This window comes from Xenopus laevis, chromosome 4S, assembly GCF_017654675.1.
Source record: "Xenopus laevis strain J_2021 chromosome 4S, Xenopus_laevis_v10.1, whole genome shotgun sequence".
Classification (NCBI taxonomy): Eukaryota; Metazoa; Chordata; class Amphibia; order Anura; family Pipidae; genus Xenopus; species Xenopus laevis.
Window position 1 is genome coordinate 120,306,589 of NC_054378.1, and position 25,198 is coordinate 120,331,786.

The 25,198-nt window shown below is 40.8% G+C and overlaps 1 protein-coding gene across 15 annotated transcripts in view; it reads left to right on the plus strand.

The window, feature by feature from the left end:
- Nucleotides 1–25,198, plus strand: part of foxp1.S (forkhead box P1 S homeolog) — a 629,350-nt gene that overhangs the window by 369,685 nt on the left and 234,467 nt on the right. For all 15 annotated transcript variants that reach the window (XM_018259715.2, XM_018259719.2, XM_018259717.2 and 12 more), the window contains one exon: nt 18,669–18,847. In XM_018259715.2, the coding sequence (XP_018115204.1) occupies nt 18,680–18,847 (168 nt within the window). In that variant the 5' untranslated portion in view covers nt 18,669–18,679. The remainder of the gene's footprint in view (nt 1–18,668; nt 18,848–25,198) is intronic.

Here is a 25,198-nt window from a genome sequence, read left to right on the forward strand (position 1 = left end):
CTACTCCTTGTTCCCACCATACTCCTCAAACATTTTGTTTCCTTGAGCTGGGTTTGTTGAACTTGTCCCTTTAAATCCAGGGCCCACCTTGCCTTGCAGAGAGCAGCGTCTAATCCAATGATCCCCAACCAGTGGCTCATGAGTAACATGTTGCTCTCCAACCCCTTTTATGTTGTTCTCAATGTCCTCAAACCAGGTGCTTATTTTTAAATTCCAGGCTTGGAGGCAAGTTTTGATTCCATAAGAACCAGGGATACTTCCAGGCCAAGCCTCCTATAGGTTGCCAGTCCACAAAGGGACCACCGAATAGCCAATCACAGTCCCTTTGTGGTACCCCAGGGACTTTTTCATACTTGTTTATGCCCTGTCCAAACTTGTTTTTCCAGCCAGTGGCTCCATCTTCTCTTCCTTGCCCTGTTTACACAAAAAGCTGCCCTGAGTCTCACCTACAAATCTGTTGATTATTCCACCTGGTTAATGTTAAATGGATCTCGCAAGGATGGTGTGTTTGTTCATAAACTCACAAGCGGGACCTCCTGTTTACAGTACCCATAGCAGCAATCCCTTATTAAACAAATATTGCTTTGTTTGCGGACGTGAGTTGCATTTTATCTGAAAATGTCTGGCTCAAACTTCAATGCTTAGATATTTTTTTTTCTTCACCCCCCCACCCCCCCCAAAAGAACTGGAGGGGTGAGGACTTGTCCACGGAATGCAGTTAAAGTACATTTAGTTTGTTTTTCTTATCTCCAACTTGACAGGAGGGGTTCAAAAGATAGTCAAGTGCCTGTGATTTATGTCTCACCCCCCACCTTCTGTATTATTTTACCTTTCAAAGAAGAATGACTTGTTTCTTCAATGCGCCCTAAACATTTGTACAGTTGAGAAGAAACGTCAGAATAATTGATATAAAGTAGGAAAATGACGGATCCTCGGACCGAGTTATAGGGGTGGCCGTTGGGAAGCAGAGCTTATGGACATTGTCAGAAGTCTTTTTTATGAGCTTTGTAAGGATATCATATTCATTTACAGCATCCCTATTGCAATTAGTCTATTTTAAATAGTTTAAATCCTAATTAACAGTGTCAAACAGTGAAGAGTTAAGGTGGTATACAGACCATGCCTGGGTTGCTCTTGTATAGATCCTTCCTGACGTCATACTCAACCAATATCTGGCTGGACAGGTTAGAAAATCCTATCAGACAAGAACTCCATTGACACTATGTTGGTCCCCATTATGATACATATTTTGTATGCTTAGAATGAGTCTCTATTCAGTGGTGTACCTAGAGTGTGCCAGGCACCCCTGCAAAAAACTTTCAGAGGGGCCCAGCGCATTCCAATCCCCATCTTCCGGCCCTGCCAACTTCCTGGCCTGACTCCGCCCACTCCCCATACAAATTACACCCAACCGCCTACTATCCAGCCCCTGGCGAAGCGCTCTGCTTTCCCCCGAAGGTAAGCGAGCTGCTGCCGAAGGAGGGGTTCTTGTTGGCTATAGAGGAAGCAGACCTCTGTAGTTAAGCCACTGTCTCTATTTAACTTATGGCCATAGTCAGAGATCAGCTCGTTTGGCAAGGTCACAAACGTGCAAACCTATCTCCAATATGCTCACTTTGAGGTGGCCGACATCGAGGGCTGCAACTACTTACCAACACAGTCCTTGATCCAACAGGATTTTTAAATCTGCCTAATCGGTGTCTGACAAACCTTCGGCCAGATATCGATCGGAGAAGCCCATAGGAGGGCCCAATAAACTGCATATTTAATATATCAGCAGTTTATATCTGCCCATGTATGGGGACCTTTAATCCCATCATCACCCAGGAGACCCCATCATAAAATTTCCATGATATCCACTGTCATCACCGTTTATCAGGCGCATCTACAACAGAGGGTAGGGAATTGAATTGTTCTTAGGTGTAACAACATGTGATCACTTAAAACCAATCAACAAAAGCATGCACACTAGAGGTGTAGAGTTCCTCCTCAGATTGTGTTTAGTGCTTTATCCATTGTAATCTTGTAGATCCAATCAACATGAGTTGAGATCCAAAGGTTGTGGGACTGGCCTTTGTGTATTTTTTCCATGTGATCATTTAGCAGAAATGCAACAAAGATTTGGGTAGAGTTTTCCATTCTTATTGTGCTTAGCATGTTTGTCTTGTGATCAAATTGGAGCACCTACAGTGGATACTCTCTCAGATTTTAATGGGGGATTTACTGTTGCATTGGATTTTCAAGCCTTTTATCCCTCAGTTACCCATTAGGTCACTAAATGCCTGCTAATTTATAATGGATTACAAAGACTGGGGCAAACTTTGCACCAGTTATTACATTACACCTTTAGTATGTTACCTATCTTCTATAATCATTCAATCATTCAATAAGTGGTTATGTAAAATATTTCATGGACAATAGTATTTTGATTTGGCATGTTTTACTATGTAATTGATGTGTAGCTTTTCCAGCTGCTGCCTGGCATTGAGCACTTGTTGCATTCCTTCATCCCTGAGCTTTTCCCTGATATTAACAGACACTCACAATATATCCTTTTAGGATTCATGTTAAACAGCATAAATCCTGTTGAGTTTAGCCCTAATTGATGTTTCCTTTAAATATAGGAATTAGAGCAGTGGCCAATGGGAAGATTTGTCCCCCGCAATAAAAATGCACGTCTGTGGGGGAAAAATCTCTGGAAAATGCATCTCCATTGGATATAAATTTGAATCAATTGTCTTGGGAGGAAACTGTGGGGCGACTTTGCAATATGTTGGTGTTACCGCCAATGATTTCCATTATTTCCAAGACGCATTAAATAGTACATAAATAGTCGCGCGTGACAAATCGGCCCATTAGCCACTTCCCTAAAATTAGGGAAGCAAACCTCTCGATTTCTGTTTCTTTAACACCACCACAAGCATTAGGGAAGAAAGATCCATTTCAGATATTTTTTTTTTGTGCAATGGCGCACCGGGAGGTTAAGTCTCCTCTTCTATGAGTGATATATCTCCTGCAAATGCTTTCCCACCAAAGATAAAGTGAATTGCTGGTGGTAAAAATTCACTTGAAGTTTCCTCTTGAGGCAACTCAAGAAGTGACCCATGCAGTGGCGTAACTATAGAGGAAGCAGACCATGCAGTCACATTGGGGCACGGGGAACTGGGGGGCCCGGACTGTGGAGTCTACTTTTTCAATAGTTACTCCACTGCATGGGTCACTTCTTACCTGGGACCCAAGTGAGGTGGGGAGTGGGCAGGGCAGATGTGGGTGGGACGGAGGCGGGACAGGAAGTGGGCAGGAGAATGGAGATCGGAGTGCGCTAGGCCCTTCTAAAGATTTTTATGCAGGGGGCCTGGCACACTCTAGTTACACCACTGGACACATGGGTTTTACTCATGTAAATTCACTTTATCGCCAGTGGAAAAACATTTAGAGGAGTTTCATCAGACTCAGAAGAGGAGATTTATTGCTGGCGATTAATCTCCTGGTGTGCCGTCAGCCTAAATTAGATTTTTTCCAAATTTGGAAACACACCAAGATCACCAGCTTTAAGGCCTCAGAAACTGTTCTCCCATCACTTGTAGCGTAAAGCAAGCACAGATGACTGACCACATTCTTTCTCCCTCTGCCAAATCTTTAAGTCTATGGCCAGCTGCTTTGATGTTATTTTGAACAAATTTCTAGGCTTGCTTTCAGAACCAGACCTTCATGTGTCTTCTGTGGCCCTTTTATTTTATGGGAACCTTGTTCAGTTTGACTGTTAAGATATATTTATCTATACAGGTCGTTGTACTCAGTGTACGTGTTTTTTAGGCCTGTGTTTGTATTTTCGCAAGCATAATTACCTGTGTCTGTTTATTATTTGCCGAGATGATGCAACCCTCGCACAACACAGCCGGTGGAAGAATACAGAATGCGCCTGTGTCCTGTGCTTTGTTTACCAAACATTAAAGAAAACCTCACAGCATCCAAATTATTGTTTGTGTCTGAGCTGATTACATTTCATTTCATTTAGACTAGAAAAGACTGGCTTATGTGTACCTACGGTTTAAATTGGCCTTGCCTAGTAGAAAACAAGGAAGGTCATATGGTGACTATTAGGATCTTGGGTTGGTTTAGTAGAGCACTTGGGAAAAGGCGCAAAGACTCCCAAAAAACACAGAGATGTGGTGTTCTGAAACAGGCTTTAGTTTATGCACCATGGGTTTTATGTGCAGGTATCGGAAATCTAAAAATGTGTCTTTCAGCTCAACTATTAACTTTAGGGTTGCCATCTGTCCAGTTTTGATCTGGGCAGTCAGGTTTTTACACCTGCTATCCGGTTCGAAAATACCTTCCCAGTTTTAAGAAGTCTGAAACCCGGCAAGCCTGTTCCCTGCTTCCTGAGCAATTTGGGCAATCACAGGCCACCACGTCACTGGCCAGCCCCTTCCCGTTATCAGCCGCACCTCTGACATCACTGGTACCGCCCCCTGCCCGGATTCCAAAGGTAGAAAATGTGGCAACCCTAACTAACCTGCTGTACATATTATATATCTTCTTTCAAATGGAACAGGACCTTATCTTGTTTTTTTCTTGCTTTGGCAAGGAACCTCCATAGTTTTCTAAAGCTATCAGGGTTTGGCTAGCCCCCAAGAAGACATGGTGAGCCTGACTCCTGAGCATTCCCTCAACTGTTTTGGATTCTGTGCCTAAATCATGGCCATTGCACCGTCTAATGGTCTCAGGTTTGTGGGACAATCCTGACTCCCAAAAAGCCGGGGTTTGCCGATTGCTGTGTATCGAGGGTGTCCCTGGACAACTTCAGGGTATATCACTCACATGACCTAAATGATCTTTTTTCAAAAGACGGTATAGGAATTTACAGTGGGCCTCTGGTTGGTTTGACTAATATGAACAATTTGTCTGTGAGGCGTATGGCACTGTAGGTTCTTCGGTATATCACACAGATGTCCTTCCATGTAGGCAGCATAAATAGGCAGGGAAATTGCCTGATACCATTCCTCCCATCACCTGATGTGCAGAACATTGTGGTGGAAGGTATCAACATGTTGCACTAAAGGCGGTTTCTTGCCCCATTGGTTATTTCTAGCAGGCAGAAAGCTGAGAACGAGTATTTGTATTAGCATTAAGGGGGTTATTTATCAAAATCCAAAAATATCTAATTATTTTCTGAAATCTACTCCGACTAAATCCGCATGGGTTATTTCCCCTTTATTTATCAATTCATTTTCACGCAAATTTCCTGTGCTGGAAAAAGCGTGAAAAATTAGAATTGTGTGCATTTTTCAGATTTTCTGTCTGTTTTTTTCGAATTTTTGCCTGAAAACCACAAAATCTTTGGATTATTGCACAAAACCCAGCGCAGATCAGGATATCTTCGGGACTTCTCCTATTGACTTATATACAACCTCAGCAGGTCTGAGATGACGGATTTTCAGATTCTGACTTTTTCCATCCAAGGGATATAATAAAAAATTGAGGTTTTTTTTCAATAAAAATTCAGATTTTATAGTAAAAAAAAAAATAGAATGTTTCGAGTTTGTGGCATTCGGACTTACCCCCTAAGTGTCCAGTGTTACTTCTGATCAGGTTTCTGCAAATCTGTGTCTATTAATCAGGGATTATTTTTAGTAAAGTTATTTAAATGCTGATTTAAAGTCATGCTTCACCTTCAAATGACCTGCTAACGCATTATTACATTAGCAACCTGACAGATATTTCTAATTAAGAAGGAAGATGAATAGGCAAGAAATATAAACAAATCAAAATTAAAAAAAAATATAAAGCTAAAACCGCACAGTCAATATTTGTGTTGTGTTGCTGGGGTCAGTGACCCTCCAACAACCATTTCAATGGAAGTGAGCACAACCGGAAGGCTAATCAATTGAAAATCATTAACAATATAAAATGAAGACCAGCTGAAACGTTTGTTAGAACAGACCCATCTATAACATAACTTTGCCTTTAAGAATTTCTTTCAGTATTTAAATTGTGCCGCTGGCGAGATACAGACGATGCACTTCAGTTGCAAGATAAGGGACAGATGTAACAATTGCAGGAAGGGTGGGCAAGGCTGCTTCCATCTTCACAATCAGAGGCGTTTTAGTTCAGCGCTGCTATAACAAGCCGGCAACTGGACAGAACCAAAAATTTGTCTCTGAAAGGAGCAGCCCAGGATTTTCCTTAAAGGGATCCTGTCATCGGAAAACATGTTTTTTTCAAAACACATCAGTTAATAGTGTTACTCCAGCAGAATTCTGCACTGAAATCCATTACTCAAAAGAGAAAACAGATTTTTTTTATATTCAATTTTGAAATCTGACATGGGGCTAGACATTTTGTCAATTTCCCAGTAGCCCCTGGTCATGGGACTTGTGCCTGCACTTTAGGAGAGAAATGCTTTCTGGCAGGCTGCTGTTTTTCCTTCTCAATGTAACTGAATGTGTCGCAGTGGGACCTGGATTTTACTATTGAGTGCTGTTCTTAGATCTACCAGGCAGCTGTTATCTTGTGTTAGGGAGCTGCTATCTGGTTACCTTCCCATTGTTCTTTTGTTTGGCTGCTGGGGGGGGGGAAGGGAGGGGGGTGATATCACTCCAACTTGCAGTACAGCAGTAAAGAGTGATTGAAGTTTATCAGAGCACAAGTCACATGACTGGGGGCAGCTGGGAAATTGACAAAATGTCTGAGAATATCACTCTCTACGTCCTAACAGTTCATTTAAAGGTGAACAACCCCTTTTAAGCCTCATATTAAGGGCCTTGGCAAATCTTATATAAGAGAATCTCATCCAGTCTCATAGGATTTTCAAACCAATACCAGTTCTATTTGCTCAAGCCCTGTCCAGATATCAGTTGGGGAAGGCCAACTTAATCAGGAGTTGTCAAGATGGTAGCCATTGTCGGCCTGTGAATGGCCAGCTTTGCTGTGCTGGTTAAAGGCAATGAATTCATATTCTTCCCCACCTTTACTTGTGCCCACTGGCCGTAATTGAAATCAAAATAAGATGAAGCCTTCCTTATAGAGACAACCAAATCAAAATAAGATGAAGCCTTCCTTCTAGAAACAACCAAATCAAAATAAGATGAAGCCTTCCTTCTAGAGACAACCAAATCAAAATAAGATGAAGCTTTCCTTCTAGAGACAACCAAATCAAAATAAGATGAAGACTTTCTTCTAGAGACAACCAAATCAAAATAACATGAAGTCTGCCTTCAAAAGACAACCAAATCTTCTAGAGACAACCAAATCAAAATAACATGAAGCTTTCCTTCTAGAGACAACCAAATCAAAATAAGATGAAGGCTTCCTTCTAGAGACAACCAAATCAAAATAAGATGAAGCCTTCCTTCTAGAGACAACCAAATCAAAATAAGATGAAGCCTTCCTTCTAGAGACAATCAAATCAAAATAAGATGAAGCCTTCCTTCTAGAGACAATCAAATCAAAATAAGATGAAGCCTTCCTTCTAGAGACAACCAAATCAAAATAAGATGAAGCCTTCCTTCTAGAGACAATCAAATCAAAATAAGATGAAGCCTTCCTTCTAGAGACAACCAAATCAAAATAAGATGAAGCCTTCCTTCTAGAGACAATCAAATCAAAATAAGATGAAGCCTTCCTTCTAGAGACAACCAAATCAAAATAAGATGAAGCGTTTCTTCCAGAGACAACCAAATCAAAATAAGATGAAGCCTTCCCTCTAGAGACAACCAAGTCAATGAAGTCTATTAAGGAAGGACATTGTACTTATTCCAGAGTATATGGAGGTCTCTGTGTTTCATCATGAGGTCTAATCTCAGCGCAGATTGTATGGCTTGTCCCATCAGCAGGGAGATGCTTTAATGTTTAAGCCAAGTTTTGCTGCAAGCATTATATTCTATATGTGAAATGTATTCATAAGAGCGATGAAAGGAGAGCAGTTTGTGCCATTGTTCTACCATACATTCTCTTCCAGAGGAGGAAAAGCCTTTGTGACTGGCAGTTGCCAGCATTAGTGCTCTGGTGGCTTCCAGCCAAATTGTTGTAACTTTTGCTCTATCCAAGAGCAACGTGTGCCAAATGGCCATGTCTTCAATTACTCTCCAACATATTTCTGAACATCTGCGTGGAAAGAGCCCAATCTTAAAGTGGAGGACCTTAAAAAAATATGTATATAAATATATATATATATGTGTGTGTAACAAGCAGCCCCCACCTCTCGCATTATGCAGCATCGCTTTATAAAGGAGCAAAAGAGTTTGCAGTTCCGTGGGTGGGACAACACATTAATTTGCTGTCGTTGCTTTACAGCTCAGTCCTGGCACAGAGCAGGCAATTAGCAGAATCTGATGTGCTATTATTATTACTGATGTGTCATTAGGCAGCGAATGGGATGTATATTCTCTTACTGAGCTGAGATGCCAAGCAGCTAAAGGGACACTGATCCTACATTAAAACCTATATGTGTGTGTGTGTGTGTGTATCGGTTGTATATTATACTGTATAATGTCAGACTGGGTCTCCAAGGGCCCACCAGAGAACCAGACATTGTGGGACCACAGCAATTAGATATAGATAGTTTCAAATAGTGTGTATGTGTATATATATATATATAGTTCAACCATAATTTCAGCACACCACTCAAAACTACAAAAGTATACTCGGGCGCTATCTAAATGTGCTTTTCATACAAAAAATGTTTGGAGTATAGATGCACACCAGGATTTTACTTTTATTTAATACATCATTAAAACATTGAACAGGTCAACGCTTAGGTCTCCGTTTAAGACCATTGTCAAGACCTAAATGTGCAGATATAAAAGCAGGCACGTTTCAGGGGCTGCTGCTGCCTGCTCCGCTCTTCTAACTTCCAGCGTCGGAGCGGGTGGAGGAGGGGCCGCATCGCTATTGCGCTCGCTGCACTAGAAGGGACAAATTTTTGTTTTAAAAAAACAGAAATTCGTCTCTTTAAGTTACCAAAGGCTGCTTTTTGCCGTCCTTGGTAACTGGCCGCTCCGTGCCACCTGAGGCAAGATTCTCACCTTGCGGCCCTGTATAAAAGAACCTTTTTTATAGATAAAAATACTCCCGCCCATAAATGGTTTATACACAAATTAGGGTATATTACCCTGCTAAACAAGTTATAAATTATTCACTTATCCAAGTAATTAAGTGTATGCAAATGCAGGGTTAACCTGGGGAGGAACACAGATGAAAACAAACATGATCCAACAGACTATTGAGTGGATATTGGCAGCATGATTAATTCAACAAACTAGTAACAATTGTAGCAAATGTAACTAATGAAATCATGGCTCAGGATACAAACAATATAAAAGATAATTATGTTTCAATCATTCAGAAGAACATTTTAGCGCTGGTTTAGGAAACACAGCAGGTTCCCCAGGTTAACCCTGCATTTGCATACACTTAATTACTTGGATTAGTGAATAATTTATAACTTGTTTATCAGGGTAATATCCCCTAATTTGTGTATACATGGTCGGGGTAACCATTTATGGGGGGGAGTATTTTTATCTATAAAAAAGGTTCTTTTATATCTGCACATTTAGGGGGCACATTTACTTAGCTCGAGTGAAGGATTAGAATAAAAAATACTTCGAATTTCAAAGTTTTTTTTTGGCTACTTCGACCATCGACTACGACTTTGAATCGAACGATTCGAACTAAAAATCGGTTGACTATTCGACCATTCAAAGTACTGTCTCTTTAAAAAAAACTTCGACCACCTACTTCGCCAGCTAAAACCTACCGAGCACCAATGTTAGCCTATGGGGCAGGTCCCCATAGCCTTTCCTAGCTTTTTTTGATCGAAGGAAAATCATTTGATCAATGGATTAAAATCCTTCGAATCGTTCGATTCGAAGGATTTAATCGTAAATGCGGTAAATCATTCGACTTCGAGATTCAAAGTCGAAGGATTTTACTTTGACGGTCGAATATCGAGGGTTAATTAACCCTCGATATTCGACCAATAGTAAATGTGCCCCTTAGGTCTTGACAATGGTCTTAAATGGAGACCGAAACGTTGACCTGTTCAATGTTTTAATGATGTATTAAATAAAAGTATTTTTTAACTCTTCCTAAAATCCTGGTGTGCATCTATACTCCAAACAAAAAAAAAACAAAACAAAAAAAAAAAAAAAAAAAAAAAAAAAAATATATATATATATATATATATATTTAGGTCCACGATGGAAAGAAGGATGGACTGGTGGGAATTCTTTTAGGCTGAGGTCCACTAGAAGATCTTCTGGTAGGTCCCCCAGGTACTGTATTTATCTTACATTAGAGCCTTCTATAACCTGTAAGGTACATACTTATAAATACCGCTTTGGGATGTCGCTCATTTTCAATGCTGAGTGATGAAGATTGCGTATTCTTGATATTACCCTATTGTAAAAGTATAAACATTAGGAGGCCATTTATCAAACTCCGAATGTATCTCAATATTTTATGAAAACAACTCCGACCAAATCCGCACAGGTTTTTCCTCCTTATTTATGAATACACTTTCCCGAAAAAATTTTTGCCGGAAATAACCCCGAAAAAAATAGTTAAAAAAAAAAATAATCGTACAAATTTTTCAGATTTTCCACCCGAAAACCATGAAATCATCAGATTATTGCACGAAACCAAGCGCAGATCAAAATATCTTTGGGACTTCTCCCATTGACTTATATACAACCTCGGCAGGTCTGAGATGCCGGATTTTCAGATTTGGACATTTTCCATCCTCAGGGTATAATAAATTCCTAAAAATGTGTGTGTTTTATTCACTGAGAATTTGGATTTTATAGTAAAAAAAAAACACACAAATTTTTCGGGTTTTTGGAATTCAGAGTTCAGTAAATAACCTCCCAGATGTCACCTTAGAGCTCCATAAACTACATAAAAGGGCTTTTATATGGTACAGGTATGGGACCTGTTATCCAGAATGCTCGGGACCTGGGGCTTTCTGGATAATGGATCTTTCCATAATTTGGATCTTCATCCCTTAAATCTACTAGAAAATCAGGTAAGCATTAAATAAACCCAATAGGCTGGTTGTGCCTCCAATAAGGATTAATTATATCTTAGTTGGGATCAAGTACAAGGTACAGGTATGAGATCCGTTATCCGGAAACCCTTTAGCCAGATGGCCGTCTTCCATAGACTCAACTTTATCCAAATAATCCAATTTTTTTTAATGATTTCCTATTTCTGTGTAATAATAAAACAGAAGCTTGTATTTGATCCCAACTAAGATATAATTAATCCTTATTGGAAGCAAAACCAGCCTATTGGGTTTATTTCATGTTTATATGATTTTCTAGTAGATTTAAGGTCTGAAGATCCAAATTATATTCCGTTATTTTAGAAAGCGCCAGGTCCCGAGCAGTATACATGTACTGTTTTATTATTACAGAGAAAAAGGAAATCTTTTTTAAACATTAGGATTATTTAGGTAAAATGGGAGACGGCCTATCTGTAATTCAGAGCTTTGTGGATACCAGGTTTCTGGATAATAGAAGCAATGTCTGTAATATATACCTTCATAATTAAAGACAATAGCACGGCAAATGTGCAGAGAAGGAATGCTACATGCTCCTGATAAGCAATGCCTGCATGCTGTAATGTGTCTGTAATAGAGTGCCAGCGAGCCGCCCAGTACAGGTGGCATATCCCGCGTCTAGACAAAATAACATAAGGGCTGATAATTCATTAGTCTTCAGTAACAACAGGTAATATGCATCATTTATTGCTGCCCACTGCTATCTTCTCTATACTTATGATGGATAATGCTCCCGTCCCCCCGTATTCACGTTGCCATTTAAATTATAGCGAAGGAAAAATTAACGAGAAAGTAGATTTATGGCTGTCAATTCAGAAATTAATTGGGTGTTAATTTTAGCCGTCCCCCATCACTCCGGGTCTTTAGCACAGGTCCCACCCTGCTTTGCATTCAATGAAGCCTACCTCTCATTTACTGGGGGTCACTAGCTTTGCGTTACATTACAATCGCCCCGGGGCCCACTCTCTTGATTACTTTTTGAACTGCCACGCGTTATAGAAAAACCGGAGCATCTCCTGTAAACAGCTGGGCTCTTATTTCTGACTTCTTTCATTGTGACTGGGGTTGATAATAAACATATTGAACATTTACACAATGTGTGTTCCTACTAACAAATGTGTCGGTGATTATGGGTCTTGTTAAATAGTGAGACCTGGCAGATTTAGCGCTATTCCTACGATCGAAGGAATAATTGTTCGATCGAACGATTAAATCCTTTGAACCGAACTATTCGAAGGATTTTAATCCATCGATCGAAGGATTGTCCTTCGATCATAAAATTGCTAGGAAGACCTTCCCCATAGGCTAACATTGACCTCGGTAGGTATTAGGTGGCGAACTAGGGGGTCAAAGTATTTTTTAAAGAGACAGTACTTTGGCTATCGAATGGTCGAATAGTCAAACGATTTTTAGTTCGAATCGAAGGTCGAAGTAGCCCATTCAAAGGTCGAAGTAGCCAAAAAAAACATTCGAAATTCGAAGTTTATATCCTCTATTCCTTCACTTGAGCTAAGTAAATGGGCCCCTAATTGTAGTGATGGGCGAATTTATTCACTAGGCCCAGATTTGCGGGAACTTCCGTGTTTCGCGGCCGGCAAATAAATTCGCAAACATTTTTTTTGACACCGGTGACAATTAATAGATGCCCATTGAGTTTAATGTGTCGGCATTGTCGCTGGTGGTGTAAAAAAAATTATGAAGCCGGTGTTTCGCGAATTTTTGTGCCGTTTCGCGAATTTCACGGGAAATTCGCAAATTTTACTGCAAAACTGGAGAAATTCGCCCATCACTAATTAATAGCCTACCTGTCATTCAAGGTTTTTTTTCGGAGAAAAACTTGATTCGTACGAATTGAATACAATTCAAATACAAATCGAATACGAATCAAATAAGATTTGAATTTTTGGTTCGGAACCATTCGATTGAATATTAGACATTCACATTTTTTCTTAAAGGAGAAGGAAAGTCATCTTCCACTTGGGGGTGCCAAATGTTAGGCACCCCCAAGTGATTGTATTTACTTACCTGAAACCCTGGGCCCGTGCTCCTATCAGTAGAAAACTGCACCAGGCCGGGGTTATACCAGTGAGCACTACGGAGCGATCCTCTTCCGTCTTCTTCTCATGCGTGTGAATGCGCATTAGAGTGAAAAGTCGAGCTTTAACTAAAAAGTCGGCTATTTCATTCTACTGCGCATGCGTCTGCCCCGGGAAATCTAAAGAAAGAAGAAGCCGGAAGATCGATCCTTTGTGCTCACCGGTATAGTTTTCTGTTGATGGGAGCACCGACCCGGGGTTTCAGGTAAGTAAATACAATCACTTGGAGATGCCTAACATTTGGCACCCACAAATGGAAGAAGACATTCCTTCTCCTTCAAATAACCTCCCAGTCGAATTGTATATTCGAATTTAAAAAAATCCACTTTAATTCAAAATTCGACCTTTGATAAATGTGCCTCCCTGCGTTATGGATCAGTGTCGCTCAACTCCCAGCACCCTCCAGCAGCTGAAAGCTCAGTGTTACATTCATACTGGAAGAGATTCGAATTTAAAATGTTACATCCAGTTATAGGAAAGACAATACTTGGCATTCAGTTGCCACGATTCTGCAACCGAGTTATAGATTGTAGCCTCAGGCTGTGCTGATTGAAGTTGGGATTTATATAAACATGCCAATGGCTAATGGGACATTTCTGAGCTTTATCTTTAATTGCTGTGTCCAATGTAGAATGTCTAGTTTTCATATGGCCCCGGCTATGGAATATCATTGCCAGTTATATGGGAAATTGATTTGCTGCTGAAAAACAGTGCGGTCAGTTATCTAATATTGCTCATTGTTAATACGGTTTCCCATTAATTACGGTAGCCGTGACTTTATTTAAAGGTACAGGCTGCACGTGCGATATTGGCTGCAATTGTATTGAGTCTTAAAGCTGTGAAAGTGAGAGAGAGAGAGTCTTCATGCACTATAGATATGGACGTCACTCAGGAACACTTGCCTGTCTTAATAAATAAATTGCACATTGACTTCAATGGGAACCTTGAGTTGTTCGCATTTGGCTTCCTTCTGTAAAGGTGTTGCCTTGTTCTGACACTGATAATAACAGCTTTAGTCATTCTCACCCCCCCCTCTTAATTATTTAGAGATCAGGATATATGCTACTTTTAACCATGACGGGCTAATAAATTCGTCAGGAGCAAATTTTCTTAGAATTTCCTCATTTCGCCACTGGCCAATAAATTTGAGAAACTGCGGAGAAAATTTGGTGGCATCAAAATCCGTCCAAATAGTCGGGTGCATAAAAATGGACGCGTGAATTATCAAAATTATTGGGACGCCCATTGACTTTAATGCATTTGAACAAAATAGGTGCGCGTATAAAAATTGTCGCGAGTGCCGAAATTGACGCATGTCAAAATAATTTTGATGCCCATTGACTTCAATGCAATTTTTTTGCTGTTTCGCCAGTTTCTCAGTAAATTTGCGAATTTTTAGGGACAAATTCGTCCATCAATAACCATGACCTCTGGTACTGACTGAAGAACAAGGCCATAGATTCCTCAGTAGGGTTCCTGGACTCCTTCTACACGGCATAAAGACTTACAGCTAAGGTTGTTTGGACACTTTATGAAGATCTACCCATCTGAGATTTTTCAAACACACTCACTACTTACTGGGTGCAGGACCTAATGCAGAGACCAAGGGGCAAATTTACCTAGGGTCGAATATCGAGGGTCATTATTTCTGGTGATCTATCTGAAAACAACTAGTTGTTTGAAGGTGAACCACCCCCTTTAACTGATGTTTTGCCATGACAGTATCCCTTTAAGTAGCCGAGTTTGACACTGTCCAGCTTAAGCAACAGATAATGGATGAAGTACATCTGTTTTCCAAAAAGGAGAAAAATACCTATTTGACTCCAGGGGAAAGTGAGAATTAGAACCATACTCACAAGACACGGTGATTGAGGATATGGGTTGCAATAGACTTGGAGGAGACAACCCACTGCTGCCGCATCTCCTTATTTATAGGTGTAGGGACAGATCCCCGTATTCTGGTTCCATTGGGGGAAAAACATAAAATCTGCACATACACTTAAACGCGCTCACTTCAAATCATTTTGGGCTTTAGTTGCCTTTAAAGCATTTCCACCTACTCCTAGTGGAAAATCCTGCGGCGGACGCACACTCTCAGGGCTGCAATGAAAATGTTGGCAAAACCCAGTAATTGAGGGAAAAAAAATCTATAAATCAGAGAAAAATAAAAGTCACACCTCATAGTCTGTTCAGGCTGTGTGAGCGCAAGGCTAATTTTAACATTCGCTTTCTTTCCTTCCACACTTACTTGGGTTTGTAGGTTTTTTTGGTGTTAACACCTTATTCCGCATTCTGTCCTTAGACGACATATAGTAGCGTTTGTGTTTGAGATATTCTATCCCACTTCCAACACCTCAAGCTAAATGGGAAAATAGCACATTATTTTCATGAATATTTGGCAGATATCCATCATTTTAGATGATTTTTGAACACAGGCTTCTATGATGGTACGTATAGTCAGTGAGGGCTTCATTACACACATGATAGAATAGACACATTGTAGGATTTATAGGAAATAATGTTTATTTCAATTGCGGATCAACTCACAGAAAAATGGGGCAAACGCTTTACAAACACATTGGTTCGATGTCAGGTTGAGCCAAACTTTAAGGGGGTTATTTATTAAATTCTGAATGTCGAACACTCAAGAAATTCGAGTTTTTTTTTCACTATAAAATCTGAATTTTTAGTGGGGAATAAAAACCTCGAGGATGGAAAAAGTCAGAATCTGAAAATCCGGCATCTCAGCGTAGTAGAACAGGTTCCTCTCCTATTTGGTTTCTGTGGTCTGCGCTGGAATTAGCCCAAAAATCCGACTATTTGGCACCTGTCGGGCAAAAGTCCCAAAAATATGGGCTTTTATAGGAAAAAGCCTGAAAATGTCGAGTGATTCGGGAAAAGACTCAGAAAAACACATACAATTCGGATTTTCCCTCGATTTTATAGATTTAGTCCCCAATCCAATTAAATCGAGCTTTTTTATTAATAAATAAGGTCACATCGTGGATTTTAGTTTGGTCAGACTTTTTTTATTTAAATATTCAGAAAAATTTGGATTTATATAAAAAAGGCCCTAAGCTAATGGCACCTTGGTTTTCAGTAACTGCATTGCCATATTTTTTGAGTAGCCCAAACTCAAAGAGCCAAACTTTAAGGGGGTTATTTTTTAAAGTCTGAATGTCGAAAACTCAAGAAAATCCGAGGTTTTTTTTCACTATAAAATCTGAATTTTTACTGGGGAATAAAAACCTCAATTTTTTTGAAATTTATTATACCCCGAGGATGGAAAAAGTCAGAATCTGAAAATCCGGCATCTCAGACCTGCCGAGGTTGTATATATATGTCAGTGGAACTGGTTCCTCTCCTATTTGGTTTCTGTGGTCTGCGCTGGAATTAGCTCAAAAATCCGACTATTTGGCACCTGTCGGGCAAAAATCCCCAAAATCTGGGCTTTTATAGGAAAAAGCCTGAAAATGTCGAGTGATTCGGGAAAAGACTCTGGAAAAAAACATACAATTCGGATTTTCACTCGATTTTATAGATTTAGTCCCCAATCCAATTAAATCAAGCTTTTTTATTAATAAATAAGGTCACATCGTGGATTCTAGTTTGGTCAGACTTTTTTTATTTAAATATTCAGAAAAATTTGGATTTATATAAATAAGGCCCTAAGCTAATGGCACCTTGGTTTTCAGTAACTGTACTGCCATATGTTTTATTAGCCCAAACTCATAGAGACAAACTTTTCGGGGATTATTATGTATTAAGTCCGAATGCCAAAAACTTTATATTTATATTTTTTTACTATAAAATCCAAATTTTTAGTGGAAAAAAAACCCTCAATTTATTATACCCAGAGGATGGAAAAAGTCTGTATCCGAATATCCGGCATCTCAGACCTGCCTAGGTTGTATATAAGTCAGTGGGAGAGGTCCCTATACTATTTGGTTTCTGTGGTCTGCGCTGGAATTAGCCTGAAAATCTGACTATTTAGCACTTCTCTGGCAAAAATACTAAAAATTCTGGTTTTTCAAAAAAAAAGCCTGAAAATGTCAAGCGATTCGAGAAAAAGCTCAGAAAAAATCATACAATTCGGATTTTCACTCGATTTTATAGATTTAGTCCCCAATCTTGATTCTATAGAGTTTGTCCCCGATCCAATTAAATCTGGCTTTTTTATTAATAAATAAGGTCACATTGTGGAATTTTTTTATTTAAATACTCAGAAAAAATGGATTTATATAAATAAGGCCCTAAGTCTTTGATAGTGAAAATGTTTGCCAAGTTTGCCATGAAAATGACACCCGTAAACTCTAATGGGTGAAAAAAATTGTCAACCAAGACTTCAATGCATTTTGGTGAATTTTTGCCATTTCACAAATTTTCTGCGAAAAGAGTCAGGTTCACCCTTCACTAGTGCCTGACTTTACTGAATATAAAGATCAGTACAGGTATAGGATCCCATATCTGGAAACCCGATATCCAGAAAGCTCCGAATTATGGAATGTCTGTCTCCCATAGACTCCATTTTATCCAAATAATCCAAATTTTTAAAAATGATTTCCTTTTTCTCCGTAATAATAAAACAGTAGCTTGTACTTGATCCAAACTAAGATATAATTAATCCTTATTGGAAGCAAAACCAGCCTATTGGGTTTATTTAATGTTTAAATTAATTTCTAGTAGACTTAAGGCATGAAGACCCAAATTACAGAAAGATCCGTTCTCCGGCAAACCCCAGGTCCCGAGCATTCTGGATAACAGGTCCCATACCTGTAATAAAAAGTAGCAAGTACAAAAAATATGTAGCCTCACAGAGCTTTTGTTTTTAGATGGGGTCAGTGACCCCCATTTGAAAGCTGGAAAGAGTCAGAAAAAGAAGGCAAATAATTCAAAAACCATAAACAAAAGAAATAATGAAGACCAATGGAAAAGTTGCATAGAATTAGTCAGTCTATGACACTCTAAAAGTTAAATTAAAGGTGAACCACCCCTTTAACCTACATGTATATCGCTGGAGTGTGGTGGAAAATCCACGCAGATGGATGGTGCCCCCAATTCATATGAATTATTATTTATTCGTTTGATATAAATAAGGAACAGGTTGTGTTTCCTTTTGCTGATCTAGTGCGACAGACTAATAACTAAGCACCATGGTGCCTCCTGTATTATATAATTAACAAATAGCCGTATAAATAAAGATATAAATAAGTACAAATAGAGCCTTTTCCCCCCCCAACTTCACTGTATTAATAACAAATGTTTGTCTAAATGTGAGCCCAAATAAGCAAACGGAGCAGCGACATTTCAAGTTGAAATTTTGGGCAATTATAGCCGTGAAATAAAACAAACAAAGAAAAGGCCAGCGAGAAGCGCTGGGGAAAGATAAATTGTATGAAAGGAAATGACAAGTGTTTACAGTTTGGGCAAGATTTTAAACAGGGCATGTGTCTTCAAATACACTAACTGTTTTAACAGCTGGATCTTTCTTTCGTTTTTTTTTTTTGCAGGGCTTTGAGTCATGATGCAAGAATCTGGGACGGAGACAAAAAGTAACGATTCAGTTATTCAGAATGGAGCGGGCCCCGATAACCACCTACTAGAGTGCACGTTGCGGGAATCCAGGTCCAACGGGGAAACACCTCTTGAAGTCGGGGCGGTGGAACTTGCACATCTCCAACAGCAACAGGTACTGTTCCCAGAAGGGGAGGGCTGAGCAGAACCATCCATGCAATCGCTGAGGAATGTGAAATTTATACTTGATGATGTGTTCTGGCATCTGGATTAAGGAATTCATCATAAGGAAGTTGAGTTCAAAGTCGGTTGCTCTGGTTTACTAATCCACTGGGCTCCGTTTAGTTCTGAAAATGTAGTCTCGTGATTCTCTGGCAAGTTGGGTGGAGGTTGAATGGCATCTGCTACTGAATTGCTTTTGTCTAATGGGCAGATTTACTGTGTTTTCAAGTGGCAAAATACCTTTGTCTGGAAGAGGCACTTCTAGGTGTCGCCCATGACATTGTAGGCTTAAAGGAGAACTAAACCCCCCTTTAGCCAAAAGTTCCCACTGGCCACTCTCCCTGCCTCCGCCCTGCACAGTCTTACCCCTGAATTGTGCCCCCTCTAGAAATACTGACCCCACATGCAGAGTCAGTGCAGCAGAGCTCATGGGCGCCATCCTCAGTGCTTTGGTATTCTTCGTAAAGTGAGCGCCGTATTGGCGTATGCACAGTTGGAGTAATCTTCCGGTTCGCGACAACTGCGTATGCACCGAAAGTAACGGAAATTTCCGAAGGGAAGGAAGAAGACCCGAAGAATACCGAAGCACCGGAAGACGGCGCTCTTGAGCTCCACTGCGCTGACTTTGCATGTGGGGTCAGTATTTCTAGAGGGGACACAATTCAGGGGTAAGATTGTGCAGAGGGGAGGCAAGGAGGGGGACCAGGGGACTTTTGGCTAAAGGGGGGTTTAGTTCTCCATAAGGTGGCCATGCACGGGCAGATTAAAACTGCCAATATCAGTCCTTTATACCGATTCAGCAGCTTATCTGCCCATGTGTGGGGGCTCCCGACGGGTCACCCCAATCGATATCAGGCCAAAAGTCAGCCTGATATCGATCAAGTTTGATTTTTCTGGCGATCGAGGACCGCATTGGTTAGTTGATTTGGTCCTACAATCCATCTGCGCCCATTCTCTTTGTTGGAATCCGAATGTTCGGCCCTAGGGATTCGGATTAACCTGATATCGCCCTGGCTTGGGTGGGCATATCGGGGAAAGATCCGTTCATTTGGAGAGGTCACCAAACGAGTGGATCTTATCGTGTATGGCCACAATATGAGTACTGAGTCACTGTGCCTTTGGGGTGCTACATTGAACATAGGGTGGCACAGTTTCTTGCTTGGATACTACCTGGGTTTCCACCTGGTATATTTCACAAAATGTGGACAGCTGCACGTATTCCAAAAAAAAGTTAAACTCATTTTCTTTATTGGCTTTACTTCAAAATAGGCAGAGGGATCAAAAAGCTGACGCGTTTCAGGCTCTTTCCCTCCTTAATCATAGTTCGTAATCAGCATTCTAACTGGTATACTTTTGGGTGATCCACATAAAAACGTGCTCTATTGTAGGTGGTAATGATAGGGGTCGTCTCCAGTCATGTGTCTTGTGTGGTGTCTTCAGGGAGCACATCTGACCTAGGTTTTATAGGGTAAGGCAGCAACAAGCAGATGTGAATAGGAGGCCCTTTAGCAGAGCACAATATTGCCGAAAACAGCAAAGGGTAAGGAACCAAGCAAGTGGCATGACACTTCAAACAACACCAGTGATGTTGCCCATCAACCAATCAGCAGTTCAATTTGAACAGTCGCTTACAAGTTAGAAAACAAAAGCAAAGATCTGATTGGCTGCCATAGGCAAATATGCCCCCAAGTTTATTGCATCAGTCAGGTGACTTCTAGAAGTTACAGTTCAGCAACAGTTGGAGATGGTCACATGTTCATATCTGCATACATATCAACATTCCTGCTCAGACACATGCCCAATCTTCCATAAACCCAACTCAAACCCCCTGTCTATTTTGGTTCCGCAAATGTAGAATGTCCTGCTAAATGGGGACAAGTGGGAAGCGTGCACTTCTTTAAGGACCATGGATATTCTATTCACATATTCTTATAGCTCTACCAGCAGGCCTGGGCTAAGCAAAAGCAAAGGTATGTGGCCAAAATGGAAGTTGAGTTGCCGGCATAGCCTTATTTCTCAGTAACCTGCTAGTGAATACATGTAGTGCCCCACAGAATATTCACTGGCTGGTTTAAATCATTTCCAGCCTACAGGTTTTTACTTGAAGTGAGAGCATCACAACCATGCTGAACTCATTACTGCCGCCGTCACACAAAACCGTGGATAAAATTTCAATAACTGCGGGCCACAGTTGAGTAAACAGTTGCACTGAAACTTAATTCCTGTTGACTTTTCCCTCATTCTTGGCCAGGGGCACATTCTCATTCGGCGGTGCAAAAGACAACAGGGCTTACAGCTTTGATTAATGTAGGACAGTAGATGGGAACGAGTGCGTCGGCACAGGAGAAAAATGCGTGAGGCAAAAACAAACAACCAAAAAGAGTCCAAACCAGGTCCATGTAGAACATTTTCTGCATTTCACCGTTTCTGGGAAATGATGTTGGGATTATGACATAATCCTCTGTGATCCTTATAATCATGCCATTGGTTGTGCCTGACTGGCTAAATAATTGTGCCGGTCATGCAATATCTGGCAAAGGCCCAAATTGCTGATGATGGAACCCACCAGAACCATGGGAGGCCCACAGTGTTGTTGTGAAGTTCCCTGAAAGGGGAGGAGGACACATCAAATGATGCACCAGGGCTGGGGGACTGTTGATATCAGGTGGGTTTGAATATACTATTGGGTGAGGTCCATATCTACATGTTAATCCACATCATGATCCAAACTTTTGCCCAGGGCCAAGTATCAAATTTGTCCCAGCTCATCATCAGGCCTATTCTCTTCTAATGTCAAGCTACATCACTGTCCTACTTCCACTACTTTTTGGGGGGTCTAGAATCCTCAAAGGCCTGGTCATGATTGTGTTTGTGTGTTTAGCCCAAGACTGAACGAGCAGATTATTTCAAGCTTCTAGAATGCCCGGCATAGGCTAAGAACCTCATGCATATTTATATCGGCTTATGTAGTTAACGTTGGCCTTTTATGGGGCAATAAAATTAGCCAACACGGTTCCTCCAGGCCAAATCGGCAGTTTAAGGTGACCAGACACAGGCAGATTTAAGCTCCAGATTCAGGTCCTTTAGACTTGTCTGTGTATAGGGCCCTCCGACTAGCCCACATGACCGATATGTAGCCAAATATTGGCCAGATGTCCATCGGGCGGGTTTAATTTTCTGGTCAGATCGAGGACCACTTAGGCTGGTTGATGCAGTGCTCACTCCACCTATTCTTGCTGTTGTAATACGGTCGTTTTTGGATTAAGCCCAATAGAGGTATGGGACCTGTTATCCAGAATTCTCAGGACCTGGGGCATTCTGGATAATGGATCTTTCTGTAATTTGGCTCTTCGTACCTTAATGAAAATAGAAAATCATGTAAACATTAAATAAACCCAATAGGGTGGTCTTGTTTCCAATAAGGATTAATTATATCTTAAGGTGGCCATACACGGATAGATCCGCTCGTTTGGCGATGTCGCCAAACGAGCGGATCTCCCTCCGATATGCCCACCTTGAGGTGGGCAATATCGGGCTGATCCGATCGTGGGCCCTAGGGCCCAACGATCGGATCCTAGCGTTCGCCAAACGGGCGGTCGGATCGCGGGACCGCATCAACGAACAGATGCGGCCGCGATCCGACGGGATTTTTAACCCCATCCGATCGAGATCTGGCCGACTTTCGGCCAGATCTCGATCGGGGAAGCCCGTCGGGGGCCCCCATACACGGGCCAATAAGCTGCCGACTTGGTCTGTCGGCAGCTTTTATCGGCCCGTGTATGGCCACCTTTAGTTGGGATCAAGTACAAGCTAATGTTTTATTATTACTGAAAAAAAGCAAATAATTTTTAAAAATTTGGATTATTTGGATAAACTGGAGTCTATGGTGATGGTCTTTCCATATTTCGGAATGTTTTGGATAACGGGATTCCTGATAAGATCTGCTCATTTGGGTTATAATATATGGCCACCTTTATTTGTCTACGTATGGAGCATTCTTGGTGGTCTGCTCTGATTGATATGGATCTTAAGGTGGCCATACACATGGAGATCCGCTCGTTTGTCGATGTCGCCAAACGAGTGGATCTCTCCGCAATATGTCCACATTGAGGGAGTTGATATCGGGCTGATCCGATCATGGGCCCTAGGGCCCAACAATCGCATCAGAATGGAGGCCATACGGGTGGTCGGATCACGGGACCGCATCAACGAAAAGGTGCGGCCACCGACTCAGATTTGCAGTCAATTTGGTTAAAAACAATAACTACAACCCAAATCTGCCCATGTGTGATGCATCTTCACTAGGTCTAAAAGTTATATTATATAAAAGGCAATATATAAATATATATATGTGTGTTTTTCTCTTGTTGGTAACTTAAGCAGATATATGCATCATTTTCCCTCTTATACAACTATTATAAAACCCTTTGCATTGTGATTGCAGACGCACTTTCCAAACATAATTTGAGTTAAAAAAAAAATAGATTTTTTTTTTTTAATTATTATTCCCGTCGCCCACACATAAGCTGTTTGCAGTTCATCTAAACAGTTGACATGCTTGTATTTTACATGAGCTTGTTTTCCTACTCAAGCAAAATAACAAATATTGTTTTAATCTTCTTCTCGAGCAACTGAAGGTGATGTTTTCCTGCCAGTTTCTCTACTTTCTGATCATTTCTTTCTAATTAACGGGGGGGAAAAAATCGCGGAATTAAGAAAAAAAAATTGAAAAGGGCCTTTATGTTTATCTTTTTTTGTAGGGAAATATGAAGATCTGAATAACGTTTATACGTTTGCCTTTTCTTCTCCTTCTAGAAGAGTGTTACTGACTTAGCCCAGCCATTGTCTCTCAGACTGGCTATGGATTCCTGTCCTCCACCCATAGCCCTTCCATTATGCTACAATGGTTGAGTGACCTAGAAATCCTGGGTATTCCTCGATCCTCAGTGTAGTTCAGCAGGGTTAGCACCTAAGGGTGCTCATAACCTATAAAACTATGGCAGTATAGGTATTTCCCTGTACTCAACACAATTCAGCAGGAACAGCCCTTTCATTGCAGGCCCTGTGCTTATTACCAAATACCAGTGCCTTCCATTTTGCTTTAGGGCAGAGACACGTGAAAATTCGGGGAGATTTAGTCGCCCGGCAACAAGTCGCCTCTTCTTCGGGCGACTAATCTCCTTGAAAAACCTTCCTGTTGGCTACTATCTAAATCGCCGGGGGGATGGCACTTGGAACGCTTTGTTTTCCGAAGTCGCCCGAAGTTTCCTTGTGAAGTTGCCATCCTGCCTGAATTTGTCACCTGGCGTTTGAATCTACCCGAAACTTCACGTGTGTCTCTGCCCTTAAAGTAAGCGGAGGCTGAAGGTGATTTTTTTCTGTTTGAGGAGACAAATTAAAAGGATATTTAAGGAGGATTCTTCCATAGTAATAAATTCATTGCCAACATGATTTCATACCTCCCAACAGTTTTTAGAGGGACAGTCCCTCTTTTGACAGCTCAACCCGCAGTCCCTCATTTGTACTAGAAAGTCCAGTTTTTCTCTGCACTGAACAGTCATAAATAGAAACGAAGTTTCTAACTTAATTGGCTTTTGGCAGAGAGCCCAGAACAGCCACAGCTGCAGATAAGATACTTTTGTAACAATTTCAATAAGTAATTACATAGTTAAATTGGGTTGAAAAAAGACAAAGTCCATCAAGTTCAGCCTCTCCAAATGAAAACCCAGCATCCATACACACACCCCTCCCTACTCTCACATAAATTCTATATACCCATACCTATACTAACTATAGAGTTTAGTATCACAATAGCCTTTGATATTATGTCTGTCCAAGAAATCATCCAAGTCCCTCTTATAGTCATTAACTGAATCAGCATCACAACATCACCCGGCAGTGCATTCCACAACCTCACTGTCCTGACTGTGAAGAACCCCCTACGTTGCTTCAAATGAAAGTTCTTTTCTTCTAGTCTGAAGAGGTGGTAAAAAAGATAAGATAACAGGTCCCTTGGGAGAAGTTAGACTCACAGCTTAAAGCAGGGATCCCCAACCTTATGAACCCGTGAGCAACATTCATAAGTAAAAGGAGTTGGGGAGCAACACTAGCATGAAAAATGTTCCTGGGGTGCCAAATAAGGGCTGTGATTGGCCATTTGGCAGCCCCTATGTGGATTGTCAGCCTACATTGAGGGTCTGTTTGGCAGTGCACCTGGTTTTTATACAACTAAAACTTGCCTCCAAGCCTGGAATTCAAAAATAAGCTCCTGCTTTGAGGCCACTGGGAGCAACATCCAAGGGGT